The sequence below is a fragment of the Stegodyphus dumicola genome, chromosome 2 (assembly GCF_044657685.1).
Source record: "Stegodyphus dumicola isolate Sdum_Otavi_A_Nest chromosome 2, ASM4465768v1".
In the NCBI taxonomy this organism is placed as follows: domain Eukaryota; kingdom Metazoa; phylum Arthropoda; class Arachnida; order Araneae; family Eresidae; genus Stegodyphus; species Stegodyphus dumicola.
In genome coordinates, this window is record NC_140769.1 from 200,046,494 (window position 1) to 200,071,366 (window position 24,873).

General features: G+C 29.4%; 1 protein-coding gene across 5 annotated transcripts in view; it reads left to right on the plus strand.

Annotated features, from left to right (window-relative positions):
* The first annotated feature begins 6,427 nt into the window (after positions 1–6,427).
* Positions 6,428–24,873, plus strand: part of LOC118184950 (protein turtle-like) — a 531,428-nt gene continuing 512,982 nt past the window's right edge. For all 5 annotated transcript variants that reach the window (XM_035354710.2, XM_035354706.2, XM_035354711.2 and 2 more), the window contains exon 1: positions 6,428–6,920. In XM_035354710.2, coding sequence (XP_035210601.1) covers positions 6,857–6,920 — 64 coding nt within the window. In that variant the 5' untranslated portion in view covers positions 6,428–6,856. The remainder of the gene's footprint in view (positions 6,921–24,873) is intronic.

The following is a 24,873-nucleotide window of genomic DNA, read 5'->3' on the forward strand; positions in this document are numbered from 1 at the left end:
ATTACAGCAAAATACTCAGGGGTTAACTACCTAACGGAAAGGATAACTTTGAGGAGGACACTTAAAGGGGAATTCACACGATGGTCTACTCGTCATTATTGTCATAGTCCTAAGGAATAAACATTATTGACCAGGGTGGTATAAAGCTGATTAGTTAAAGTATTTAGACAACATTCTTACACCAATTTATGTGACGTAGAAAGGTCTGGTAGCCTAGTAACGAAGTTCAGCTTATGCTATTTTTGACTGCAAAGCCCTCGTGTGAGCGCTCCATTAAATCAAAATGATCATATTCATGTTATGCATGGAGAAAAACCGCGAAAATTTCACATATCCAGTCCATTCTCTGAGATTTTAATACAGATTTAGATAATATACGGACTGATTTAGATAATATACGGACATCAAGAGATGATATTTGAGATTTAGATATTTGAGATTTAGATAATATACGGACATCAAGAGGAAAAAAGGCGTCTAAATGGATTCGGAACCGAACCGTCAAAATGGATATTTACGTTGAAATATGATACCCGAAATTTTTCGAGATTACAATAATTCCTTTTCTTCGTACAAAAATGTAAACATCTGATGTGGCCACCACATGACTTTCTTCTACAGCCTATTAAATTATATACATTTTTTGCTGCATTTCGTTTAAACGTATTTCCTCGTATTTCATTAGAGATATAGTTCTAATTCAATCAATTCAGTTCTCACTTCGCGGAAAGACAAAAAATACATGAAAAGTCAATCTGCGTTAAAATCCTAAAACATCAAATATAGTTTAAAAGAGTTAAACAATTCTTACAATTAAAATAAAAGTTTGTACGCAAGAACAAGCAATTCGGCCAGCGGAGAGCAAGATGAAATTTTGGGTGCACAAAATTGGAAGTTAACTTTCGGTCACGCTGGGCGAAAAGAAATCGAAGTTGGTGCAACAACTTACTTAATTCACCGTTCTTTTAAGAGTTTCATCTATACATAAATGGCGGTCTCGTTAGACATAGTTCCTCTTAAACAACATTTAAATTGTTGATGAATCCAAACCTGCTTTGTAATCCGCGTTTCCTACTCCGCTTTGGAAAAATAATGCTTTATTCCCTTCGCAGGTACAAAAATAATTCAAATAAATCGTCAAAATGGATTTGAGAACGGTCAAAATTGATATTTCCGTTAAAATACGACGCCCGGAATTTTTCGCGATTGCAATCCTTCCTTTACTTCGTACAATGAAGTAAAAATAGTAACTACTTTTGTGTCATTAAATTAATAAATCTGCAAATATTTTCTTATTCTGCTAATACATAATTAGTTGCTCGATTTTAAATTAGTTTTTAATGGAGGTGATATTAAAGGTGCCTTGTCACGCTTTTTATTAAATATAAATTGACGTGAATATAAAGCAGCAGCACCCTTGTTTCTTCGCCTCTAAAAGTCTCTCCCGAACCAAAATGTAGAGCTGCATTCATTAATTTACACATATAATTCATCCCGATGAAACAAATTTTGTCGGACATTTGCATATCCAATGTTTGTACAGACTCTTGACTTCGCCGCTTTCCTCCCTCCCCTTATTCGTTACTTTCGGATGAATAAATCAATTACATTTTATTTATGAGGTAAATACTGAAGAGAAATAATTGTGTTTCAAGTTAACACCATATTTGATAAAACAATAACAAGAAAAGTGGATTTTAGAAGAATACGAACATGTGTTATTTCGTTTCATTTTATTTTAGTTACTTTGGAAATGGAATTTTTATTAATAAAAGGAAAGACACTGCAAATTTCATTTCTGTCAAATTTAATGTCATTTGTGTATAGTAATTAGGTCCCCTAAAACCCTAGTCGCCCTTTAAAAAGAGGAATATATAAGGTATTTCTCCGACTTCTCTAGCGTGCCTTTGTGATGTAACGGTAGCACGCTGGGCCGGTATTCCAGAGGTCCGTGGTTCGATTCCTGCCGAAGGCGGTTGCATATTTTTCATCTTTTCTGCTTCCATTTAACCTAATGACTCTACAAGATTACTAAATTGCTAATCTTCAGCGTGCGATACTCTGTATCGGAAATTCTAAAGATATGCTTATTTCAAAATTATTTTGTAATATTGCTGTTGAATTGAATTTTGTGATTTAAGTGCAAATATATTGCGAAGAATATGATATTTAATAAATAAAAGTAACACAAAACGTTAAAGAAACGCACCTTTGGGCCTAATATAAAATCTGAAAGCTTTAATTTTTTTTTTATCTTAAATTTTTATTAGTCCGAAGTGGATTTGTTCCTGAGGGACTATTGTTTTCGTTTTGCGATTTGACGTCGATTCACTCTGAGTGTCCGTTTTACATTTCAAACCGTTGCTACCAAATGTTAGAATCCTGCATTATATTTGAAGAAATTAAATAATGAAAAATTTGCATAGATGTATGTCTATTTCTCGCATTGTGATAAAACAACGGTACATAGAGCCATCGAATTTTGAATGACGTAATCTTACTGCTAATATGGGCATCTGGAAGTCCAAATTTGAAATTTGGAATTTGTTTTATTATCAATTTCATATTTTATAAGTTTTTAACGAATTTTCTATTAACAAACTCAAGGATTTCAAAGCGAGCAATGGCAACATTGTACAGAAAAGCATTTTTATCTCCAGCACGCGAGACTGTTTATCGGAAATTCTAAAGATATGCTCAATTTAAAATTATTTTGCGATATTGTTCGTGAACTGAATTTTGTGATTTAAGTGCAGAGAACATGATACTTAATAAATGAAGGAAATACACAAAATGTTAAAAAAACGCCCCTTTGGACGTAATTTAAAATCTGAAACATTTCGGATTTTTTTTTTACTTATTGAAAAGGTTTGAAATATTGCAAATGAATAAAGTTTCTGAGTTGTTGTTTATTAATGCTTTTACGAATGAAATTATTAAGGAAGTTCAGTGAATAATTAATATGATTCGAGATCCTATGTGCTTTATTCATACTTAATCACATCAAATTGAGGTCATTGTTTAAATTTAACTTCTAAAATTCTCTTCCGGCAAAACTGAAAAAAGCGCGGAGATTGACAGTCGAAAGCATCTATAAATAGCCTTTGGCAAGTGCTGCCGATGCGTGAAACAAAGTACCTTAATTTATCTGTCAAGCGTCATCGTGCGTAAGGCAGAACGTGAGGTCCGCAATTTTCCCTTGAAAGGTAATTAATTTGTTATCAATTAATAAACTGAGTTATTTAAGATAAGTTAACGTATTTCTTAACTAGTTAAATATTTATTCTACTGTTTATAACAATGAATCCAATTTGCAATCTATTATTATAAATCCAATCTATTATTATAAATAATTTATAATAATAGATTTGATTTGTAATAATTCCAACTGCTAACTTTTATAAATATCTACAGATTTTAATGCAAATAATGAAAGATATGTCTAAAGCCATCTATTATGCAAATGATACAGCAGCAGGTTTTAATCTTAACGATATTTTACTGTTTTAAAAATTTTAAATATTGTTTTTATTATCTGAAATTTTGAATTTAAAGCTTCACAGGTGTGTTATAAACCACACGGTGATAGCCTGCTTAGCTATAATATAAATATTTCTTTGAATTTTCATAGCTATTGTACTTTTGTATAAAAAAGTATCTATAAATTAACAGCATACATATAATTTTAACTACAGAACTGATATAAGTAAGTTTTGGGTTTAAAGGTTTATGTATCAAATCGGTTTTGAAGTTAATTGAAAAAAATTTAATTGTAGTTTTCTTTTAAATTTTTTGCTCTCATTTTTAATATGTGAAGTCAGGTTTATCAAACGAAAAAATCGTATTTTTACAATAAAAAATGATCACTTCTGGAGACTATTGATTTTTTAAGGGGTAATATACAGATTGTTAATAAAAAATGTTGAAGCTTCAACGCAAAGCAGATTATTTGTTCAAAATTGTCGTCATTTAGAAGTTTTAAATTATTATTGAGAACCATAGAGAATCATTCTTTTGAGCAGAAAAGAGATCAATTAAATTTTGGAGCGTGCTTGGTTTTCTTTGTTATCCACTTACTTTTATGTTCCTTCCATGGTAGAAAACTCTCATGATGATTTTAAACCAAGCCTATTCTACGGACAGAAAATAAGAAAAAACTAGTTGGTAATAATTGAAAACATATGCACCGTGAAATATGAACGAAATATGAATGACACTGTAAATTATGATTTATGCAAGACATTTTTACTGACAAGTACCCTGCATTTTTGACGGGAGTATTTAGCTTATACTAACAGGGTATGCAGTGGGTTGGTAAGAGAGTAATTTCGGTTTGCCCAAATAAAGAAGAGTTACTTTCGTTTGGTTAAATCTTCCGTAAATATTGCAATTTTTTTCTCTTTTATCAAATTCTTACGTAATTTACTTGATGTTATAAAATTTTCTCTTTTTATAAAATTAATCATTTAAATTCTTTAAATCTTTATGTGAAGTAGAAAATTTCACTAATACTTCAGTAGAAGAATCATATTATAGGTAAACAGTACAAATCTCATCAATAGTTCGCATAAAAAATAGGGGAAATCATATCATAGATAAAAATTACGGTGTTTACATTAGCATTTGCTAATTACGATTTTTATTAGAATATCGATTGAATCAGATAAATTATATCTAGCTAAAATCTTAAAAATGAGTAGGAAAATCTATGTAAGTTGTACTAGCTTATCATATAAGTAAGATATTATTTTGGAAGACTTTCATAAAAATTTGAGTATGGTTTTTGTGTCTACATATTCATATCATATTAACATTATTATCAGCATTAAAACCTTCATTTTGGATTCCTAAAATATTTTTGTACACTTAAATTCACAATCAGTTTCACAACTGATTTAAATCATAATTTTCAGTAAAACTACTTAACTTTTAGTGCCGAAATACATCGTGACTCTTTTTAATTCTATCCTTAAAAAATTAAAATTAGACAAAAATTAAGAAATTCATTTGTATCCTTTTGTGTATTTTTATAAGCAATGTAAGGGTTTAAATCATTTATAATAATAAGCAACGAAAAAAAGGCAATTTTAATGATATTGACTTAGCAAGGAAGGTTTTATAGGTGGAAGTCGTAGATTTTCAGAAGCCCAAAAGTTTGAATTAATGATGTGAATGTCAATCGCTTAAAAGCAGCAAAATACGTTTTAGTGACTTGGTACAATGAGTTACCTAAAATATTATCACGACTTCCGAGAAAGTATATAAATATATTATTACACTTCAGAGAACGCGAGATATTAATCTTAGTCATTTTATTACAGGAAATCCATCATTTTACGTAACGCTTTATACGTAATCATTTATAATTCATAGAATAATAATATTTATTGATATTATATTCTATTTGCTTTAAACACTCATCAAAAGGAAAGCTGTTTTACAGGATGAAACTCATTACTGTATTAGGAACTCGAAAATTTGCTTGTAGGAACTGATTTATTATTTGTTAGCTGAAAGCGACTTTATCACAAATCACTTAAAGTAACAAAATAGTTACGTCTTCCTGCTCGAATATGTCTATCTTTGGTGTAACAGATTGATACCATTTATTCATCTGTATTAAACTGTAATATAATTATGCTTTTATAAACAAAACGAAATTGCTTTTAGAAACCTAAATATTATTCCTTTTTTAAAGATCACGAATCATTTAGTAACATGAAATTCGAATCTATTTTTTATGAATTGCGTTATATAATTGCATTATAAAATCTACCATTTTTTCAATTAACTTTAGATCCTCTTAAAATTTTTATGCTTCCAATGCATCTCGTTAAATCGCAAATTTGCTTTCTGTTCAGTGTGTTAGTTATATATATAGGCAACATGAAAATAACAAACATAACATTACATTACACATCGAAACGGAGATTTATATTTTCTGGATTAAGTTCAGGGATTACTATTTCGTAAACTAATATTAACAGGCAAATGATTTATATTTGTAAGTGAAAACAATCTCATTCTTATACGAAACATTCGTTTACAGGAAAGATAAACAGGATAAAAAGTTTACAGAAAAGATATACATGACGGTATTTGCTTCAAAGATTTGGAATTAAGATTAAATATTATCATAACTTCCTTTTCTCCATTGTCATATATATTCACATTAAGAATTCTCTGCATGAAATGAAAATTATAGTGAGTTATGTAAATAATTCAAAATTATTATTTATTACATTTTTTTCTGATTATGTAAGACCAATTAGGGATTTACGTCTTTATCGTTTGTGCGATACATCCGGGCAACGTCGCTATCGAAATGTAGTTCAAAAACCTCTCCACAGATGGAGGTATAAGTTCGTCTCCGCCGTTGGCACTACTGCGGCCACAGCTACTGGGAGCGACACCTGTTCGGCCGGCCCTTCGCCAAGCGAAACAAGGCCCTTCGATGCAGTGATGGCGAACGGCGAATTTCGACTCGGGAACTCAGCATCTCGCTCGACGATCCCAAACCACTCCTGAAAGCGTCTCAAAAAGACGCGGATTACAAACCTCAAGGCATCCTAACTGTGTAAGGAGCATGCTGGAACCGTGTATCCCAGATAAGTTCCATGGAAGTGGCGTTTGAATGGGCTACTGAGTTTCAGCGCTACTTCTTGCCTTCTAAGAGCTGAGGGCGCTGCGGCGTATAAGCGTAGTGTTTTGTTGGGGAGAAGAGAGAGAGAGAAAAAAATCGTCTGCAAATATGCTTCACGAACATTTTGGATAAACGTTCTACCCCGATTCCGAATCATTGCGAGTTCAAATCGAAGGTGCCCGAGCCCACAGAGGAAAAGGAACTCTAGATGAGATGTTTTTGAAGAAAACATGCCAGCTACTGGCGATCTTTGTATGTCTATGGGCTATCAACAAAGGTAAGACATTTTTAAATTAGTCTCTCTTACAACGAAATAGGACGCCATACCGAATCTCTTAGGAAGATATGTTCCCCCCCCATGTTGGTTTTTGTTTGGGATTTTAAAAAACTCACGAACTCCATCTGATGTTTGATTCAGTATACGGATTTCAACCCCATCTGCGGTCATAGAATCAATTAATTACTTCAAAATAGGGTTAGCGTTTTCGTAATTGTAAAATAACTTAGTAGTCATTTATTTGGATGTGTTATCGTTATTTGTGAATGTCTAATATGATTTATTTGTGTACATTTAACCTTTCCTGTTCCGCAGGGGGGGGTGGAGATGCTTCGGTGAATTTAATATAGAAATGTACAAGGGAAGTACTGTTTAGTTCGTTATGATGCCTTTTATATTAATTGCTGTTTTTTTAATTAATTGTATATTAATTACTTTTTGGCTCATGTAAGAAACATCTACGTAAGATTTTTATCTGTGTTAATGAAATATAAAATGAAATTTCTTATGAATATAATTGCATTTGATTATTGTTAAGAGAGGGAAATTTTATTCGTAATATACTATATTATTTTCATCTTTTTATTCGATAGAATGCATACAAATCAAAATCCCAACAATTTTATAACAGAAACCTATTATAATATGCAATATGGTATTTTTACCATATGATTAGATTTTTGGATCAAATAATAAGTTTAATCAATTTTAGTTTGAATTTTTAAATCATTTTTGATGAATGTTGATCGATTATATTAACTGATGACCAGAAATTGTTATTACCATTTGAAACTCAAGGCAAAAAATAATCAAAATAATGATAATTTTCTTAGTCTTTGTTGTTATTAATTTCACAAAATCATTACATTAGTACTGTTACATTATTATTTTATTATTCAGGAATGTAATCATTTTAATGCTTTTATAAACTAAAGACTTAGATTTCTGTGCTACTTTATTAAATGACTGTCCATTTTAAATTAGAGTTTTAACACTGTAGTTGTCTATACTCATTATTTTCCTTACTAAGTGGTAGAATATTTATTTGAAAACATTCTAGGAAAACAAATTGATATTTCGAATTCTACATTTGAAATAGTTATAGAAGAACTTATATCAATGTTTGGACAGATTTTCTATAGAGTTTTACAAGAATTCTTTCATGCTGTTATGTATACATTGCTCAGTAGCTTTACAGATTATTTTGATTTACAATGAAATTTTTATTACTGCATGAAACTATTTTTATAAATTGTGTTATTTTACATTAATTAAAAATTATATAGTTTTCAAGTTGTATAGAAATTGTGTGTATAAAATGTAATATGTTTTTCACAAAAAAATTAAAGAGTATTTTTTTGGGAGGGGGTTCGAATGTTGAATTTCTATCATACTTTTGAAATAACTATTTATTTAAATTAATTCATTTTTAAGTAATGTCGTTTTTAACTAAATTTGGTTTTAATTAATCCCGACATCGTTAGTAAATATTGTTATAATTTCTAACGATGTTGTGAGGTTTTCATAAGTTATTGTTTTAATTATGATTCAATCATAAAACAATTGAAAATACAATATTTCTTATGTTCATTTTTATTTATTTAAAATTATACGCATGAATCACTTTCTATCATCATATTTGTTTACGTTCAGATTCTTTACGCATTAATTATTTTTTTTTATTATGAATATTTTTGGCAACGTCTAATAATACAAAAAAAAAAAAAAAAAAAACGTCATATTACTAATTTTAAATTTATTTGTTTTCTTTCAAGCCTTTGAATGGGTTGGTTCAAAATTATTTACTCTTTTTGTCTTTAATTACACACATATATATATACATATATAAACCTATAAAGAAGAAATAAAGACTTACAGAACAAAATCCAGCGCTAAAATAGCTGAGTTTATAAAAAGAATTTATTTTAAGTAAATAAATAAGACATCACTACTTTTCAGAACTTTTGAGAAAAAAACTCAGATTTAAATGATTGAATTGGCAAATTGAACATAAATTCAAACCAATAAATGCTAATGAAAATGCCTTTCAGGCGAAAGTTTGAAAAGTAAAGTCAAAAGAAAAAAATTAAATTAAAATGAAAAAATTTATGCCACAACCGGAAACTCTTTCAGTAAAATAACAATTCATTTGCCACATTTATTTACTTTATAAAATTAACCTTTTTCTTCAACAGCACTGGAAAGCATCGATTAATTATATATATATGATACATACACTTTTTTTTAGAAAAGTATTAGAAATATGAATAAATGCTTTAAAACTAGAAAGTCTTTTGCCTTACATTTTGCATGACAGTAATTTCAAGAGATAATTATTTTAAAAATTATTTACCCTTAAACTAATTTTCTTTGATGTCGATAGCCAATGTTTATTAATTGCAATAAGATATTTAATAATGAGCTAGAAAATACGTAACATTATTGATAAGTAGTTTTCGATTTCTATCCAAAAAACATTATTGATATTATTATCATGTATTAATAAATAATGATTTTTTGCACTTGTAATAATATTTGTCTTAATAATAGTGTATTATTTAATACTACAGTAAAAGTAAAATTAATTAATATATCGTGAATGTTATTTTATTTTAAATCGTCTAAAAATTATTACAAAGTAGTTATTTTTTTTTGTAAACGAAAACCAAAATGAGTTAATTGCTGCTACTACTACTACTAATGAGTTAATTACTACTAGATAACTTTTTGTTACTGTTAATCAGTTACAGGAAATATTAAAGTTTAGAATGAAAACTAGGAAAATTTTATAAGTAAAATTGATAGAGAAATTTGCTTCGCATTGATTGATCTGAATTTTGAAAAACTGAGCTAATGATTTCACATGTTAAGGCAATGATTATTATAAATTAACTTAATTTTTATTATTATCATTATGGCACTAAAAACTTATTCTCCAGTATTTCCGTTTATAACTTAAATTTTCCGTTATGTTTTCCAAGTAAACATAAATCAGGTTTACTTCGAAAATAATATCTCATTTTCTTAATGAAAAATTCTAGACGATTCTTCTGCATTAATACGTGATGTACTACATTATGTATAATATTTACATATTTATATTTTAAACTTGTTCATATATCTTCAAAAATATTTAAAAATTATTACTGCTTTAAAGAATCAAAATAAATGTAGTTTAGTTATTGAATTTGAAATCAATCATCTCTACCAATTTTTTGCGGGGGGAGAGAGTGAGGAAAAGTGAATTTTTGAAAAGTGAATAATTAATTTTTCTTAATTATTTTTTATATGTCAATATTTTCAATATGTAAATGTAGTTTTGTCCGCAAACCGGCGCACATTTACGATGCATAAGAACCCTCCCAATATCTTTTGAAAATATTGCTTCTAAAAATGTATTAATGCTTTTCTAATTCAGAAATGACTCATTTTCGAAAGAAATGGAAACGATTCATTTTTTTCATATGTAATATTTTTTAAAATTTAGTCATTAATTCTTAAATTGTGGTACACGATTTAATAGACAAAAAACTTAAATGTGTTTTGTTTTTTAATTTGTAACAAAAAATAAATTTGATTAAGCGTTTTGCGTACTTGTCAAAAGACAAATACCCTGAGTTACGAATTTTTGAAATAAGAATAATCGCTTTGTTTCGGAATACATTTATGTGTAAACAGTATTTTTTCGCAGATGAAAATTAATAAATCTGAGAGAATGAGCACATTAACCGATGAGCATCTACAACTCGTGATAAAGATAGTTTCTAGTAAGTTTTTCCAAGGACACAAACGTTATCAAAATCGAAACGCCATGATGTGTTATAGCTGAAAGTTGTAGTAAAAAGTACAGAAGTTTATAATTATTCACATACAAATAATGAATTTTTTCTGTATGCGTCATAGAAAAACTGAAGAGAGATAATGAGTTGTCATTATCTATTCTGAAGTTTGTTTCGTTTGAAAAGTTCTCGTAATTTGTTCTTTTAATTAAAATAAGTTATTTAGCGATAAATTCAGTATATTAGAATATTTGAAATAATTGAAGAAAGAATATTTGAATTATTTGAAATAAATGTCAGTTCGAAAATTTAATATTTAGTTGTCAATACGTTTGAAGAGAGGTTTCGTAAGACATAAATACTACTCAAGGGTTCCTCAAAGATTATAAAGATTGAAAACGCTCATCTAAAGAATAATAAGTTAAGTAGTTTGCAGTATAATATACCTTGATGGTTATACTGTAAATCAGTGATTTCAACTTGGTGGTTGCGGACAGCATTTAGCCCTCATACCATTTTGAATCATTTATGAAAATTTTCTGCGAATACATAAATTATTTAGAATTATTATGACATTAATTACTATAGTGAAGAATTTGAAAAAAAAAGCCTTAAGATTTTTAAGGATTTGGCGTGAGTTTTTACATTGAGTAACAAAAAAAGGAAGTAACATAGAGTTCCAAAGCATCTACAAATGGAACTAATTACTTTATATTGAGATATAAATCTTGGTGAAAGATCTGAAGATGCAGATTTGATTCACTTTTATTTTCACTTGTCAAAAGAAACATATTCTCAGTTAAGGTATCCGGCTACGTTCTAATCGTCAATTTTGATGAAAATTTTCAAAAACCTTTTTTTTTTGCTTTATTCTGTAGCTCATACATTAAGCTTCTCAAAACTACTTTTATTTTTGTCTCTCCGATCGTTAGAAGCAGAACTGGAAATTTATGTTTAAGAACCTTAAAGGTGATATTTAAAGGTACACAGACTTGCAAGTCTGTGTACCTTTAAACATCACCTTTCAGTGAAAAGTTTGCAATTTAATTTTTAAGTTTTGCAATTTAATTTTCACGCTTGGCAACATTTTTTTCTTCATTTTGTTTGTGTTTGCATTACATTAAACCGGTTTATGTATAAACTTGATTTTTTTCAACTTTTCTGTTATGAAAAAATTTTAATTTAAAGTATTACTGTAGTAATTTTATGACACTTTCCACCTCAAGCTCTAGACCACGTGGGAAGTTCTCGTAATTCGTTTATATTTAGTTTAAGTAAGTTATTTAGTGGGGAATTCTTATTCGAATCATCTGAAGTATATGTCAGTCTGAAAATTTAATATTCAGCTCTCAGTACGTTCGAATTACAAAGCGTAACCAACAAAAATTTTGTAGATACCAACCTTTAGATTTCAGACAGAAAATAAATATAAATTAGAATTTTCCCTTTGCGTTATTATTATTGTTTATGTGTATTTTGATGTATATTAAGAAAAATGTTTAAAATTTAGTTTAAAAAGTTTGTTTTACTTGAAAATCTTTACATTTCGGTTTAAAAAAATTTGGCCTGCCAACTGCTTTCGGATCATGTGTTCGGTCGGCGTGCTTTTTTTTTTTTAGTCTGAGACCATTGCTCTATACAATTACAGCAATACCATACAAAAAAGTTAAGTTCAAGGTATTCCAACATAGCGACGTAGTTTAGTTTCGTAAATAATAGGATAATATATAGGATATAGTGTGTTCAGGTCATGTACACTTGAACTAGACATTCTCCCACAGAGAGTCTGTAGCCGTAAGGTTAGGAGACGAGTTGGTCATTTCAGTTTGCTAACCACAAAACTTCTGGGAGGAGAGAATATTTTAGAGAATATCATCATAGAACTCGACCGCAATATTACATTAATTAAAAAAGAAACCACCTCTACCTTTCCAAATGAAAACTTTTAAGACACATTTATATCTCAGTAAAGTACAATAAGCATTTTTTATATTTCTAACTTTTATATTTCTTTATATATACTTCTGCCACATTCTGTCATGGAATTGGTACCTTGTATGTCTTAATTACATATTAGCCTTCTGGTATCTTGTATATCAATCTTCTATGTATTAACTATATCTTAGAAGTTTCTTTATAGGCATATAGCTGTAATGTATACCAAAAATGAGAATATGAGCATCATTATTATTATATTTTAAACCTATTCTCTCTTAAGTAAAAATATATATTTGTATTAATAAGAGTTGATTGTTTTTGAAAACTCTTTTGATCAGCTTATTGGGTTTTATTTACTTTCCGATTACTTCTTTTATATTCTTCCGATTACCCCTAAATATAGCGCTTGCGTTATTTTTTAAAGCAGCGATAAATTTATGTTTTGGGGAAATTTAAACTGAAGATATGGCAATTGTATTTTGAATGCTGTTCATTACATATCTATTATTGATGTCTCTATGCCTTCCAGAGTACTTTGTTCTTTTTCATAGCACTGTTTTCTTTGAATATAAACTAATATTTTAAGAATTATGTTATTCAGTAGATTGTTGTGTATAATGTGGCTGAAATGTGTCAAGGTATCTTACGAACTCAACTACCCAAACGGCAAAATGGTCTAGTGGCTCTGATTGCCATGCTGAAGGGCCCAGATTCGAATCTCGGAGAAAGCGTGTATGTAATTTGTCCCTCCCTTTATAGGAGGTACCGGTGGCGCACCTATCAGGTGCCTTCATAATAAAGATATCGCCACTTCCGGCCTTAGTAGAGTGGCCAATGCGTATAAACTGTTATAACCGCCATTGGAGAAAAATTTTAGGAACTCTTCAGCGTTTTGAATATTTGTGTTTAGCGAAAATGAAAGAAATGATTAAGAGACTATTCTTAGTGATCTCTGTATTTTTTACGCAACGGACATTTTCTAATGATCTAAATCTCATCTCGTAATATCGAAAATAGCTTGTAACATTTATAAGGTATTTCTACCGTCATCTTAGCATGCCTTCGTGGTGTAATGGGCAGCACACTCGGTGCGTATTTGAGAGGTCCTAGGTTCGAGTTCCGGCGTGGGCATTACATATTTGTCACGTCTCTCAGCATCAAAATCTTAATGTCTCCATGCATTAACTATTTTTCCTCTCAGATATTCTATTCTTATGACCTACATATATTCCAGCCTGTCTAATCTGCAGTATTAATTTTTTAAAGTTGAAGAATCTTCATTATATCAATTTTTTGAGGTAAAAACACTCCATCTACTAATTACTGAAAAGATTTATTTTGATTTCTTTTCTCTTCGGCATGAAATAGTTTTAAAATTTTAGCGTACAATAAATTAGTGTACAATAAATTTAGCATGCAATACATTTAGAAAATAAAATACCTAAATGTTTTCTAATGCACAAATACAACTTCTTAAGATACACGAACAGTATTTCCTAAAACAGAAACAAAAAGAATGTCTTTATTGACGGCATAGTACTTGTTTAAATATTTTATCATTACTTTTCAATTCTGATGTTTTGATAATAATCTTTTTAAAAGTGACTTTTATATTATTTATTTATTTAGTTACATTTGCGACAAATCAGCATAATAGGAATTAAATACATATTTACTTTCTTCTAATTTTTGAATGAATAAATGTAAAAAAAAAGTAGAAGATGTAAAGTATTTTAATATTTAAAAAATAATTTTACAGCAAATTCGTGAAAACATTGCGACATAAACATAATTTGTGTTTTACTTTTCTCCCCAAAAATGTTAATTATTTGTTCGATCGTAATTAAGAGTATATTTGATATAATTTATTATTTAAAACATTTTATCATTCCTGATTATATTTAAAAAATTAAAATGAAACCCTCTGAATATTATAATCTTAATTGGAAGAAAATGAAATGTTTACTTTCTTGATTACAGTCTTCCGTTAATGTCATTTTTATTGTCCGATGCTACTTGAGATGGGAGTTACAAAATGATATTCTAGATTATTAGAATGCGCAAAGCGTAAGAGTTACTTGCTGACATTAATTACCTTTTTCTTTCTTTCTTTCGAGATTAGATAGATTACAGGTACTTTACGGTGAAATATGTACGGGATTCGTAATTATCCAGCGCCTAAATATCCGGAATTCTAATTATCCGAATAATTTGTTCTTCTTTCTCAAATAAATTAAATTTTAATAAAAAGCGCAAATTTATTAAAAACTGTTAAGTGCAGAAGTTTGGTTATAATATTAATTTTATTATTTCATTTTTACTTCCTTGTACGAAGTAAAAAGAAATTGTAATCGCGAAAAGTTTCAGGCAGCATATTTCACGAAAATATCCATTTTGACCGCTATCGAATGCAATTTAAGGATGTTTTTGCGTGATATCTGTACGTAAGGACAGAATAAAAGACTCTTTTCCTCGAAAAAAATTATAAAACTGCTTTAAAATTAATTCTGAAGAGAAATTTTCGTGGCGTCTGTGCGAACGTATGTACGTACGTACGAACGTACGTATCTCGCATAACTCAAAAACGAGTAGCCTCAGAACGTTGGAATTTTGTATATAGGACTGCTATAACATGTAGATGTGCACCTCGTATTTTGGTTGCAATAGGCCGCACCAAACGTATATAAATATATTTATATATATATCCAGTCTGCTTCCCGGCTCAGTGATCTCAGTTTCTTTACTCTTACATGTTTGTAAATTGTACATTTTTTGCTTTAAAATGATTGAATTATGTTGTTCTTATCTTCCGGTTAAGGTTTTTATACCTTTAGTAAATCTATATGCAATATTTTTAGAATTATCAACAATTTTAAAGCTGTGTAAGTGACGCTAAGCCTAATAATGTTTTTGATGGCGGCCATTGCTTGTTTACATTTGAAACAGCAGACGAGTGGATTTGTTGCCAATCTAGAGAAACTTAGCTTCGCAACAACAAAGATAACGCCTTCATTTATTATTGAGAATTAAATCATGCTTAATCCTTTCTGGAATTTTTTCGAGGAAATAAGTGTTTAAGATTTACTTCGTAATTTTTAATACATATATTTTGAGTTTTTATGTATTTTTTGCCTTGTCGCGAGGTGAGAACTGTATTAATTGAATGAGAAATACTCAATCGGCTGTGAAAAACTGTTTCTTTTTTGTTTTGTTTGCTTAATTTCTTTTATATATCGTTCTAGCTTTATTATAGTATTTGAATAGAACATATGGCAACGATTAGATAATTCTTTAAATGATATAAATTTTGTGCATTCTGAATTATAATATGAACGAAATATAATACTGTTAAGGGAATCTAGCGCCAGAATGTCGCTGTGGTAAACAAATAGAGTGAATTTTATAGAATGCATTTATTCTATTGTGGTTTATGCGCTGTTGGCGAAATAGATTTAATTCAATCCAATAAGTGTAAATGGAATGGAAGAAAAACTTAATATAATTTAATATTCCGTGCAAGGAAGTCATGTGGTGTACGCATCAGATTTTTACTTTAATAAAACAATAAGGATTTAATTTAATTTTAGTTGAATAGAAATTAGGTGTTACATTTTATTTTTAGAGAATAAAAAGTGCATTTATCTTCATGTAAATTAATTAAAATGGAAATAAAACAACAAATTTAATTTTAGGATTTATTCATTAAAGATTAATTTTATAGTTTTTTTTTTTGTTAAAATATCGTTCGGGTTGCATATGTTTAAAAAGGTAAAAATTAGAACAGTTTTGGAACCACCTATGTAAGAATACCGAGATACAGATGCGTAGAAATGCTGATTGTGAAGATATTTGATACTTAAAACGTCCATCCGTTTTGAAGACGAAGCAGTGAAGCCGAATTAAATTCTATTTTTATTTAAATTCTCATTTATGGTCACAGTTCACTTGGCACTCCAATTGTGCTTCTTTTCAAAACATTTACAATTTTGATACTATGGCGATAGAAGCGATCATAGCAGCACATAGATGATTGCAGCAGCATCTTAACAAGATAAAGGGAAAGCGACAAAAAACAGAGTGTCGCAGCAGTAATGCAGATAAAGAAGGGAGGGAATCGGAACTTTCAGTTTCGAGTTTTGGTTTACAATTATAATGATTGGGCAAGAGATATCTACATAAAGTTTACGTAAGATCGCATGATTAATTTGAGTGACGCAGTTTAGAATTAGACGCTATTTTAAAGATAGAGAGATAAAGTTCCCCAAATTAAATGAAAAATAAAAGATGTTATAGCCAATTAAATTTAGAAGTTTCTTTCATATTTTTTATCTTACACATTCCCCCTTCAAAAAGAAAAAGGCAGAGCGATAGAGAAGCCTTTTTGAGAGAAAAACATTAGTGCAGCAAAATATGACAAATATAATTTTGAAAATACAAAACAAAAAATTAACTTTTCAACAATTAAAAAATTATAATACATAAAATTTTGAGCTCAATAATAATATTAAGCAATATATTCTTTCAAAATAATTGCAGATTTTTTAAAGTTTTATTGAGTCCAGTCTGTAAAAAGCTCTTGTTTCTGGAACATTCGCATCACAATTTTGATAATTCAGGGAAGTATTTCCAAAAGTTTTTGGCACAATACCTTAATTATGAAAAATATGTACGCATTAATTATTCCAAATAATCATAAATCTTAAAATTTTACACCATACTAATTTTCACATTTACAAGTAATATTTTATGATTTGTAATAGCATTATTGAAATTATAGTTTTTACTTTTATTATTATATATTAAAATTTTCTTATTTTACATAAGCTGGAAGACCCCACAGCTTTCTCGTAGTACACACATATCCAGCAATTTGGGAATAACCACGTTAACGAAATCATGTACTAAATTTTCTTGAGTGGTTAAGGGCTGCTTTGGAAGTTACTTATAAAGGCCTCCGTTCCTTGTTTAAAGGCAACTGGCCTTTTGAACTGCACTATACTTTCCATTTATAAAAAATTAACTCACTTCATTATATAAAAAAATTAAATAAAGTAGGAGCCTTCAAAGTTTATATTTTTTTATATGGGGAGGGTAAAAAGAACAGAGAGGTAAAACAGGCCTCTGTTTTGAACCAGTACTCCCTCATCATACTTTATATTTAATTATTGATACAATTATTGATAATTATAACATTCATTTACCATAATTCCAAACAAATTTTAATACAATTTACTCTTAATTAAATTCTCATAGAAATTTTATTAATTCAATTTCTTAAATCTTTTGTATTTCTAATTTTGACAGTATTTGATAGTCTCCTATTTCATAACTATTTCATTTGTATTTTCGTATAGACATTATTCTGAAAATAATTAGAAAATTCTTAAAATTCAAATTTTTAAACAATAATATTATTTACAAAATAAGATAATAATAGTATATTATTACAAATGATGTTTCAAATTAAAAATTAAATTGCATAATTATATTTTGAAATTTTTTGCGATTTTGTAATTTTAATGGACGTGTTTGAAATTTTTATATTTGAAAAGTTTTAAAAGCCTTCCCTAAACAGATATAATTACGAAATTTATTTTCTTATTTTACGTTTACAAAATTATATTGCTCATATTATTATTGTAGGGCAGTGTGGAATTAAATATATATTTGTTTTTCCTTTCATTTAACTAGCTTGAAGAATTTTATAGCCATAAATTATAAATTAAAACTTTGATAAGTATACAATACTGGAAGCTAGTTACCTTTATTAAGAAACGGAGACTTCTATGTGTATTTAAGCATCCCACAGCCATCAGCAAGTTGTCACGCTGATTTGAATTGTAGAGAATTTGCCCATTTTTTTATCAAAGTTTATATTGTTATTATACTGAATTTTTTACTTACTATGTATTAAGTTCTAAATTCCATTTTACATTGCTTTACAATTAAGGAAATGTGGATTATTTTTTAAACAATTAATTCAAGTTTCATGATTCTGTTAAAGAAATTTTGATCTTATACTGGCAACATCAATTTTTATGAAAGACTTTCAAGCTAAGGACTGCAAAATATTATGATTATGATATTCAAGCAAAGATTTTCCAGAAATGTGAACTTTTACAGAATTTCTTGAAACAATTAGGACATTCCTTCAGTGATTTTACAGAAAAATGAACTTGCAGACTTTTAATTTGGATTTATTGTTAAAAATGATATCTGCAAGATTGTATTTTAAAAAATGATTTAGATCTAATTCTATGATTTTTTCCACTATATTTCCCTTGTTTCACTAATTCTGTAATGCTTTCTTCTAAAAAGGCTTTTCTGTCGCCAAGTCTTTTTATCTTTGAAGGGGGATATGTAAGATAAATATGTAAACTAAAATTATAATTTAAACTAAAGGTAACCCTTTAATTATCCTTTTCTGTTTCAAAAAATCGTAATAACTTCTCTGGATTGCGTCATTTCTAGATCATTCCATTTTGTATGGCCTGCACAGCGCTGATGACGTAATAATTGGAAACTGAAACTTTTAACTCAAACCAAAACCTTTCTCTTCGTGTGCTTCCATATTGGATAACTACGCACTTTAGCTTCTGTCTGTGAAGTGCTTGTATGCTATTTTTGCTGGGCTTACTTCCTATGGTAGCAATATCAAAAATGTAAATGTTGTTGAATAGGCACGATCAGAGTAAATTATTTTGATTTTGGATGCAATCTGAAGTTTTCAAAATGAAATGATAATTAATAATATAAAATTTAAGGAAAACTGAAAGTTAGAATCAAATTAAAATTTATGAAATTACATCATTAATTGTTTGTTTTTACATCATTAAACAATTTTATACATTTAGTACATCACTGAAAATTACTTATCGAATATTTAACTAAACATTCTGAAGAAGAATAGCTATTATTCTAGGTAAGTTTTATTAAATCATCAAGTCCAATATTCAAGTCAAATAACATGTAATTTTTTAAAACTTATTATGAAGTAATATTATATAAGAATTACTGAGAGAAAGCGATTGTAAACTTATATCAATTCATGATAGCGATCTGGAGAACAAAACAACTGTAAAGAAACCATTCATTTTCGGTTTCATATGAATTCGCGACTCAAGAACAGATTGCACTTAATTATCTTCTGTACTTAAGTAACTTCCTTAATAAATTAAGCTTCTGTTCCTTCGAAAATGGATGATTAATTACACTGCCTTTAAGTTTGTTTATCGGATGAATTTGGGAGTCATTCGTTTCTGCGTACTTACCGAAGCAAGAACAATTGATTTATATATTAGCTACAAACTTGTAATTTGCTTTCAGGAACTTTGCTAAAAATAGATGCATGTAACTTCAAATGAATATTGCTAGTTATTGTATTTTTATATTTGCATGTAAAATATTTAATCTTAAGAAATTATTTGTAGAGTGGAAAAGATACTAAAATTTGACGTTGTACGAGTGTTCTCCAAGCGATGTTTCTTTAAATTATGGATTTCGGGAACCTTTTATTAAGAAATAATTATGTTTTTGCAAAGGCTGTGTAAATATTAAATGCTATTTTAGCTTTAGCAACTTAACAAAAATCATTAAATTAATGGATAAGATTTTAAAATCAAAGAATGTGATTTTAAGATATGAAAGCTAAGCCTAATTCCGGTTTTTTCTCCCAGTAAGATTTGCTAAAATGGCTATTTTAGATTTACGTAATAGTATATTTCAAAAAGAAAACGCCATTCGGAAAAATTAGAAGGAAAAAAAACCTCTTAAGATTAGTGCATATTTTGTGGCTTTTCTGTAGTAGCAAAATAAATGTGAAAAAGTAAAGAAACCACAGGAAATCTATAGGAAAATTAGTAACGAAGAGAAAATAAAAAAAACGAATGCAGATCTATTGAGAAAAAGAGCAAAACACATGAAAAATCTAAGCTATTGAGATATACGAAAGTGTTAGCAAGAACTGGTCGACATTCCAACTAAATTAAATTAGATTAATAATATATTCACGACATTCATTTTCTCTTTACTTTGTCCATTCATTTTTCTATAAATTTTTTTTTTTACTTTTACTCTTGCAAATATTATTTTTGAAGAAGTCAAACCAACATCGAAATCGACGGAAGTTTATTAAAAATAGTGTATGCCAGTCTCAGGTTGCTTTTTTATAGCCCAACAAAGCGTTAGTATAAATAGGTTGTTAGTCTCGAAACAGGATTTTGGATCTCCACTATGAACAGCTGTATCACTTTTCAAATTGTTTTCACCAAATATTATCACACCAATTATTATTTTTAAAGAAATTAAATAATGAAGAATCTGAAGGAATTCATGTATGTTCCTCGCATTATGAAAAAACGACGGTACCTAGAGCCATCAGGCCAAGAAATTTAGCGTAAAGTTTTATAAAAGGAAACTAAACCAAAATTAATAAAGTGAAATGTAAACCTTAATTTGTTGCCAACTGACATATAAATCTGAGATTAATTTCTGAAAGTCCCGTATGAAGACTTCGTAATATTATCCGGTACAGAACATAAAAGTTATAATGCATGTTAGATAAATGAAGTTTGAACGTCTTTCTCAATGAAATCCTGACGTTTTTTTTCAATCAAATCCTATGATCTGTTATGTCAGATAACATAAAAAAATGGCACAAATTACTCACTTACCCAAAACTATTTTCTGCATGTAGTACATTAATAGGGCTTTATGACGTAATTTTGAAAACTTGTTTTCAGCAATGCATCATGATACTGAGATTATACATACATGATATATTTTGTAAAAGTTGTTGTCATTTTGTGCTTTTCCAGATAAAGCTCACATCTGTAATTGTTTTATAGTTCTGTATACCTGAATGCAGGAAATGCCGACAATACAGCATGATTTTTGCTATTTACTACGTGTAAATGGCTCAATTATGACAAGTCTTGTATTCGAATTTTGTAGAAGTATCGTCATTGGTGGAATTCTGAAGGTATGGTCTGTTGGCTTGTTAACATACTTTTAAGCAGAAATTGGTATCTTAAATATCTTCACCTAAACATACTTCGTAGTTCCAGTAGGAGTTACTTCTGTATGAATTGTGATTTTCAAAATGATTAAACGAAAACAGTGCAAAGAAGAAAATGTTATATTTCGTTCAGATTCGCAAGTTTGAGAACTATTAGCAATTAATGAAGCATTCCGCTATAAAGTGATTAGATTGGATTTAATAGATGACGGGAAAGCACATGCGAAAAACATGTCTACTAGCAGGGTTATCTTCATTGTGTAGTTTCTGAGCGAAATTGGCTCGTATTCACGTTACACATGGAGGAAACCACAAAAACTCCCATGCAGCCGTTCGCTAAAATGTGAACCTGAATCGAACTATCTGTATTCATTTGTCTTATATTGTCGGTTGCCACCATAAAACAATATTATAGGCAAGCGTGGAGCAAAAATTCTTTTTTCCCCAATATTAGTTTTGCTTATTAATCATTAACGGGGGGAAAAACTTTTAAGTCGTTCCATATTATTATTTTATTTTCCTAATTTAGTGTCGGTAGATAATGTGTCACTTTTTTCTGCCTATAGTATCTAAACATTTTCGAAGAAAAAAGTGTAGAAAAGTAGTTCAAAATACATAGAACGATTGAGTTACTAAGAGTAATCATTTTCAACTGTAAGCTCTTACTGTATTTTTCTTTTTTTTTATTCACATCGAATAAGAATTAGCCTGTGATCGCTGATTGCTTTTTTAGAGCATAAGTAATTTGTAAATTCGTCATGCTATGGTCACGGGACACATTGACGTTTGGAACATCATTAGCGAGGTAATATCGATTTTTCCAGTACATGTGACATTACACGTTACAGTTTATTGGCAGCATTGTTAATAACAGCTGGCTGCATATTCCCACGGCATAAAATCTTTAATTTATCTTCCAAAATATAACAGCATATTGCTATCAGCGAAGAAGAAGAAGCCATTCAAAAATAATACACAATGTCATTTAAAATCGTTTGGACGCCGCTGAATTTTCTGTAAATAGAGTAATGTAAGCAAGTTGCAGTAGAATGCTTAAAAATATAGTTTTTATAAAATATCTTTACTATGCTCCTTAAAAATCATATGAAATATAAACTTAAAAAAAATTAATAATGAAAAATGCCACAAAGGTCTTAAGAGACTTTTCATCCAGAATAATTAGAATTCACAATTGTTCTTTGTTGTGTAATATTATTACTAAATTATAGCAAACGTTTAAATATCGTTTGGCTTTATATTTGAGAATTTATTGGGCAAATAAATCCTAATTTAGTGAGTTCCATCCTATAACGGCATGAATTCATAAAGAAATATAAAATGAGCTAATAAAACTAGTTATTTTGTATTTCAGAAATGGGCCCACCATCCGCCGAGCGGTAAACACGCTGACCACTGGTAGTTCGGTTCAAGGTTCGAATCCCGCGAACGGGCTGGCTGAAAGGGCGATTTCGTGGTTTTTCCCATGTGTAACGTGTATACGAGCCAGTTTTGCTTAGAATGTCCTCCACGAAGGCATCCCTCCCTTTAGGCATATAACCCTTGTGTGCTTTGAATAATCCCTAGTCCCATTTCAGGAAGGATAAATGTATTATATTAGAGAAATTTCTAAAAATTTGAATTCATTGTTCTATGATCTTTCATATAAATTTAAAAAACAAAGCAAAATTCTGAATAAGAAAAGAAGTGGCTGGCCTCAAGCTTACTCTGCAAAACCAACTTTTGTTTACAGAAAAATTTTCAAGAAACTCCTGTTAATATGATGTAAAATTTTCTGGAGAATTTAATATAACGTTTAACTTTTCGATCTCTTTCAAGACAATAAGAAAAGTTATTAGGTCATCCGAAAAGCAAGGGAAATTTTTATAAGAAAAAAAAATGAACATCACAGACTTTTATTTTCAAAATTAATGATAAATAGACTTCCATTATGCTGATATAAGGCCGTTTTTATAGATGAATGTCAAGTTTCATATTATTGTTCTAAAACGTTGCGCGCCTCTAACTAGCACGCAACCAAGAGGTGACTGTGAAAGCTTGTATAAACCACAGAGTCTTATAAAGGGTTTAAGTCCCTTTTTATTCAACGTACTAATTTACAATTGCGTCCTCTTGACGCTTACAAACTTTGCCAACTAGGCAGTCAAAATAAAATAATAACCTGAAAAGAAAATAAAGACAAGATTCTAACTACGAGGCTCTCTAAAATAACTAACTCACCGCGTTTTACAAATACCGCAGCTAATTCAGCAGACTTGAAGCTCACTGGAACAATTGCAACTACTTCCCGCCAAGCACATAGGCCGCAACGCGGGGTTCTTTAATTCTCGATTTCTACCTCTGCGCTCGCGAAGTAAGAATAACTCTCTCACCGAACTCGTTTCCTTCTATTTAAATCATACTACTTCCGCTGATAATTTGAATGCTTGCGCGTTCTACTCAAATTTACATATTCTGGCATTGGCAGTTCCAGGGGAAAGTAAGGCTTGATAGGAAAGATAGTTTAAACTTAAAATAAATGTTAGTTAAAATAAATATAAACCCTACATTTGCCGCTGCCAGAATTTGGAAAACTTGGAAGCAGGTCCTACAAACGACCTGTTGTAAGTTTATCTAATTCTGAACTAACTGGCGAAAGCCTCGTTTACACAAAAAAAATCTTATGTAACAATTAAAATTCTGTTAGTCGTTACAAAGCTTTCTTCTTACAGCAACTTTTCCTGGACTTCATCAATCAATCTTGGTCTTTCCTTCCAGCATCTGGAAGGAATAAGTATCAGTATCTTTCTACATACATTATAATTTACACTTTCTTGACACAATAAATTTTTGTTTTTAACGTTTCGTTTTTCTTAGTTATTGCTTACTTCACATTCATTCAATTTTTCAAGCATTAATTTAACTTTACCCTGGCTCTCCACCATGTATGGTGTCAAACGGGAATATTCGTGTTTTAGTCTTACAACACTTTCCCTAACCACCATGATTTGTTAGAATTCAACAACCAAATAGACACACCTTACTCGACATTCTACAACTCAATGAGCTACTTTAACAGTCTTAAAAATTCAAATGTAGGTGGAGAACCCTACAAAACACATTCATTCTAGCTTCCCCCTCATTCATCTTTAAACATGCAGGCTTTCGCTCTAAAGCATGACTTTACAGTTTAATACTTAAATTTTGACTTCATTGCTTTTAA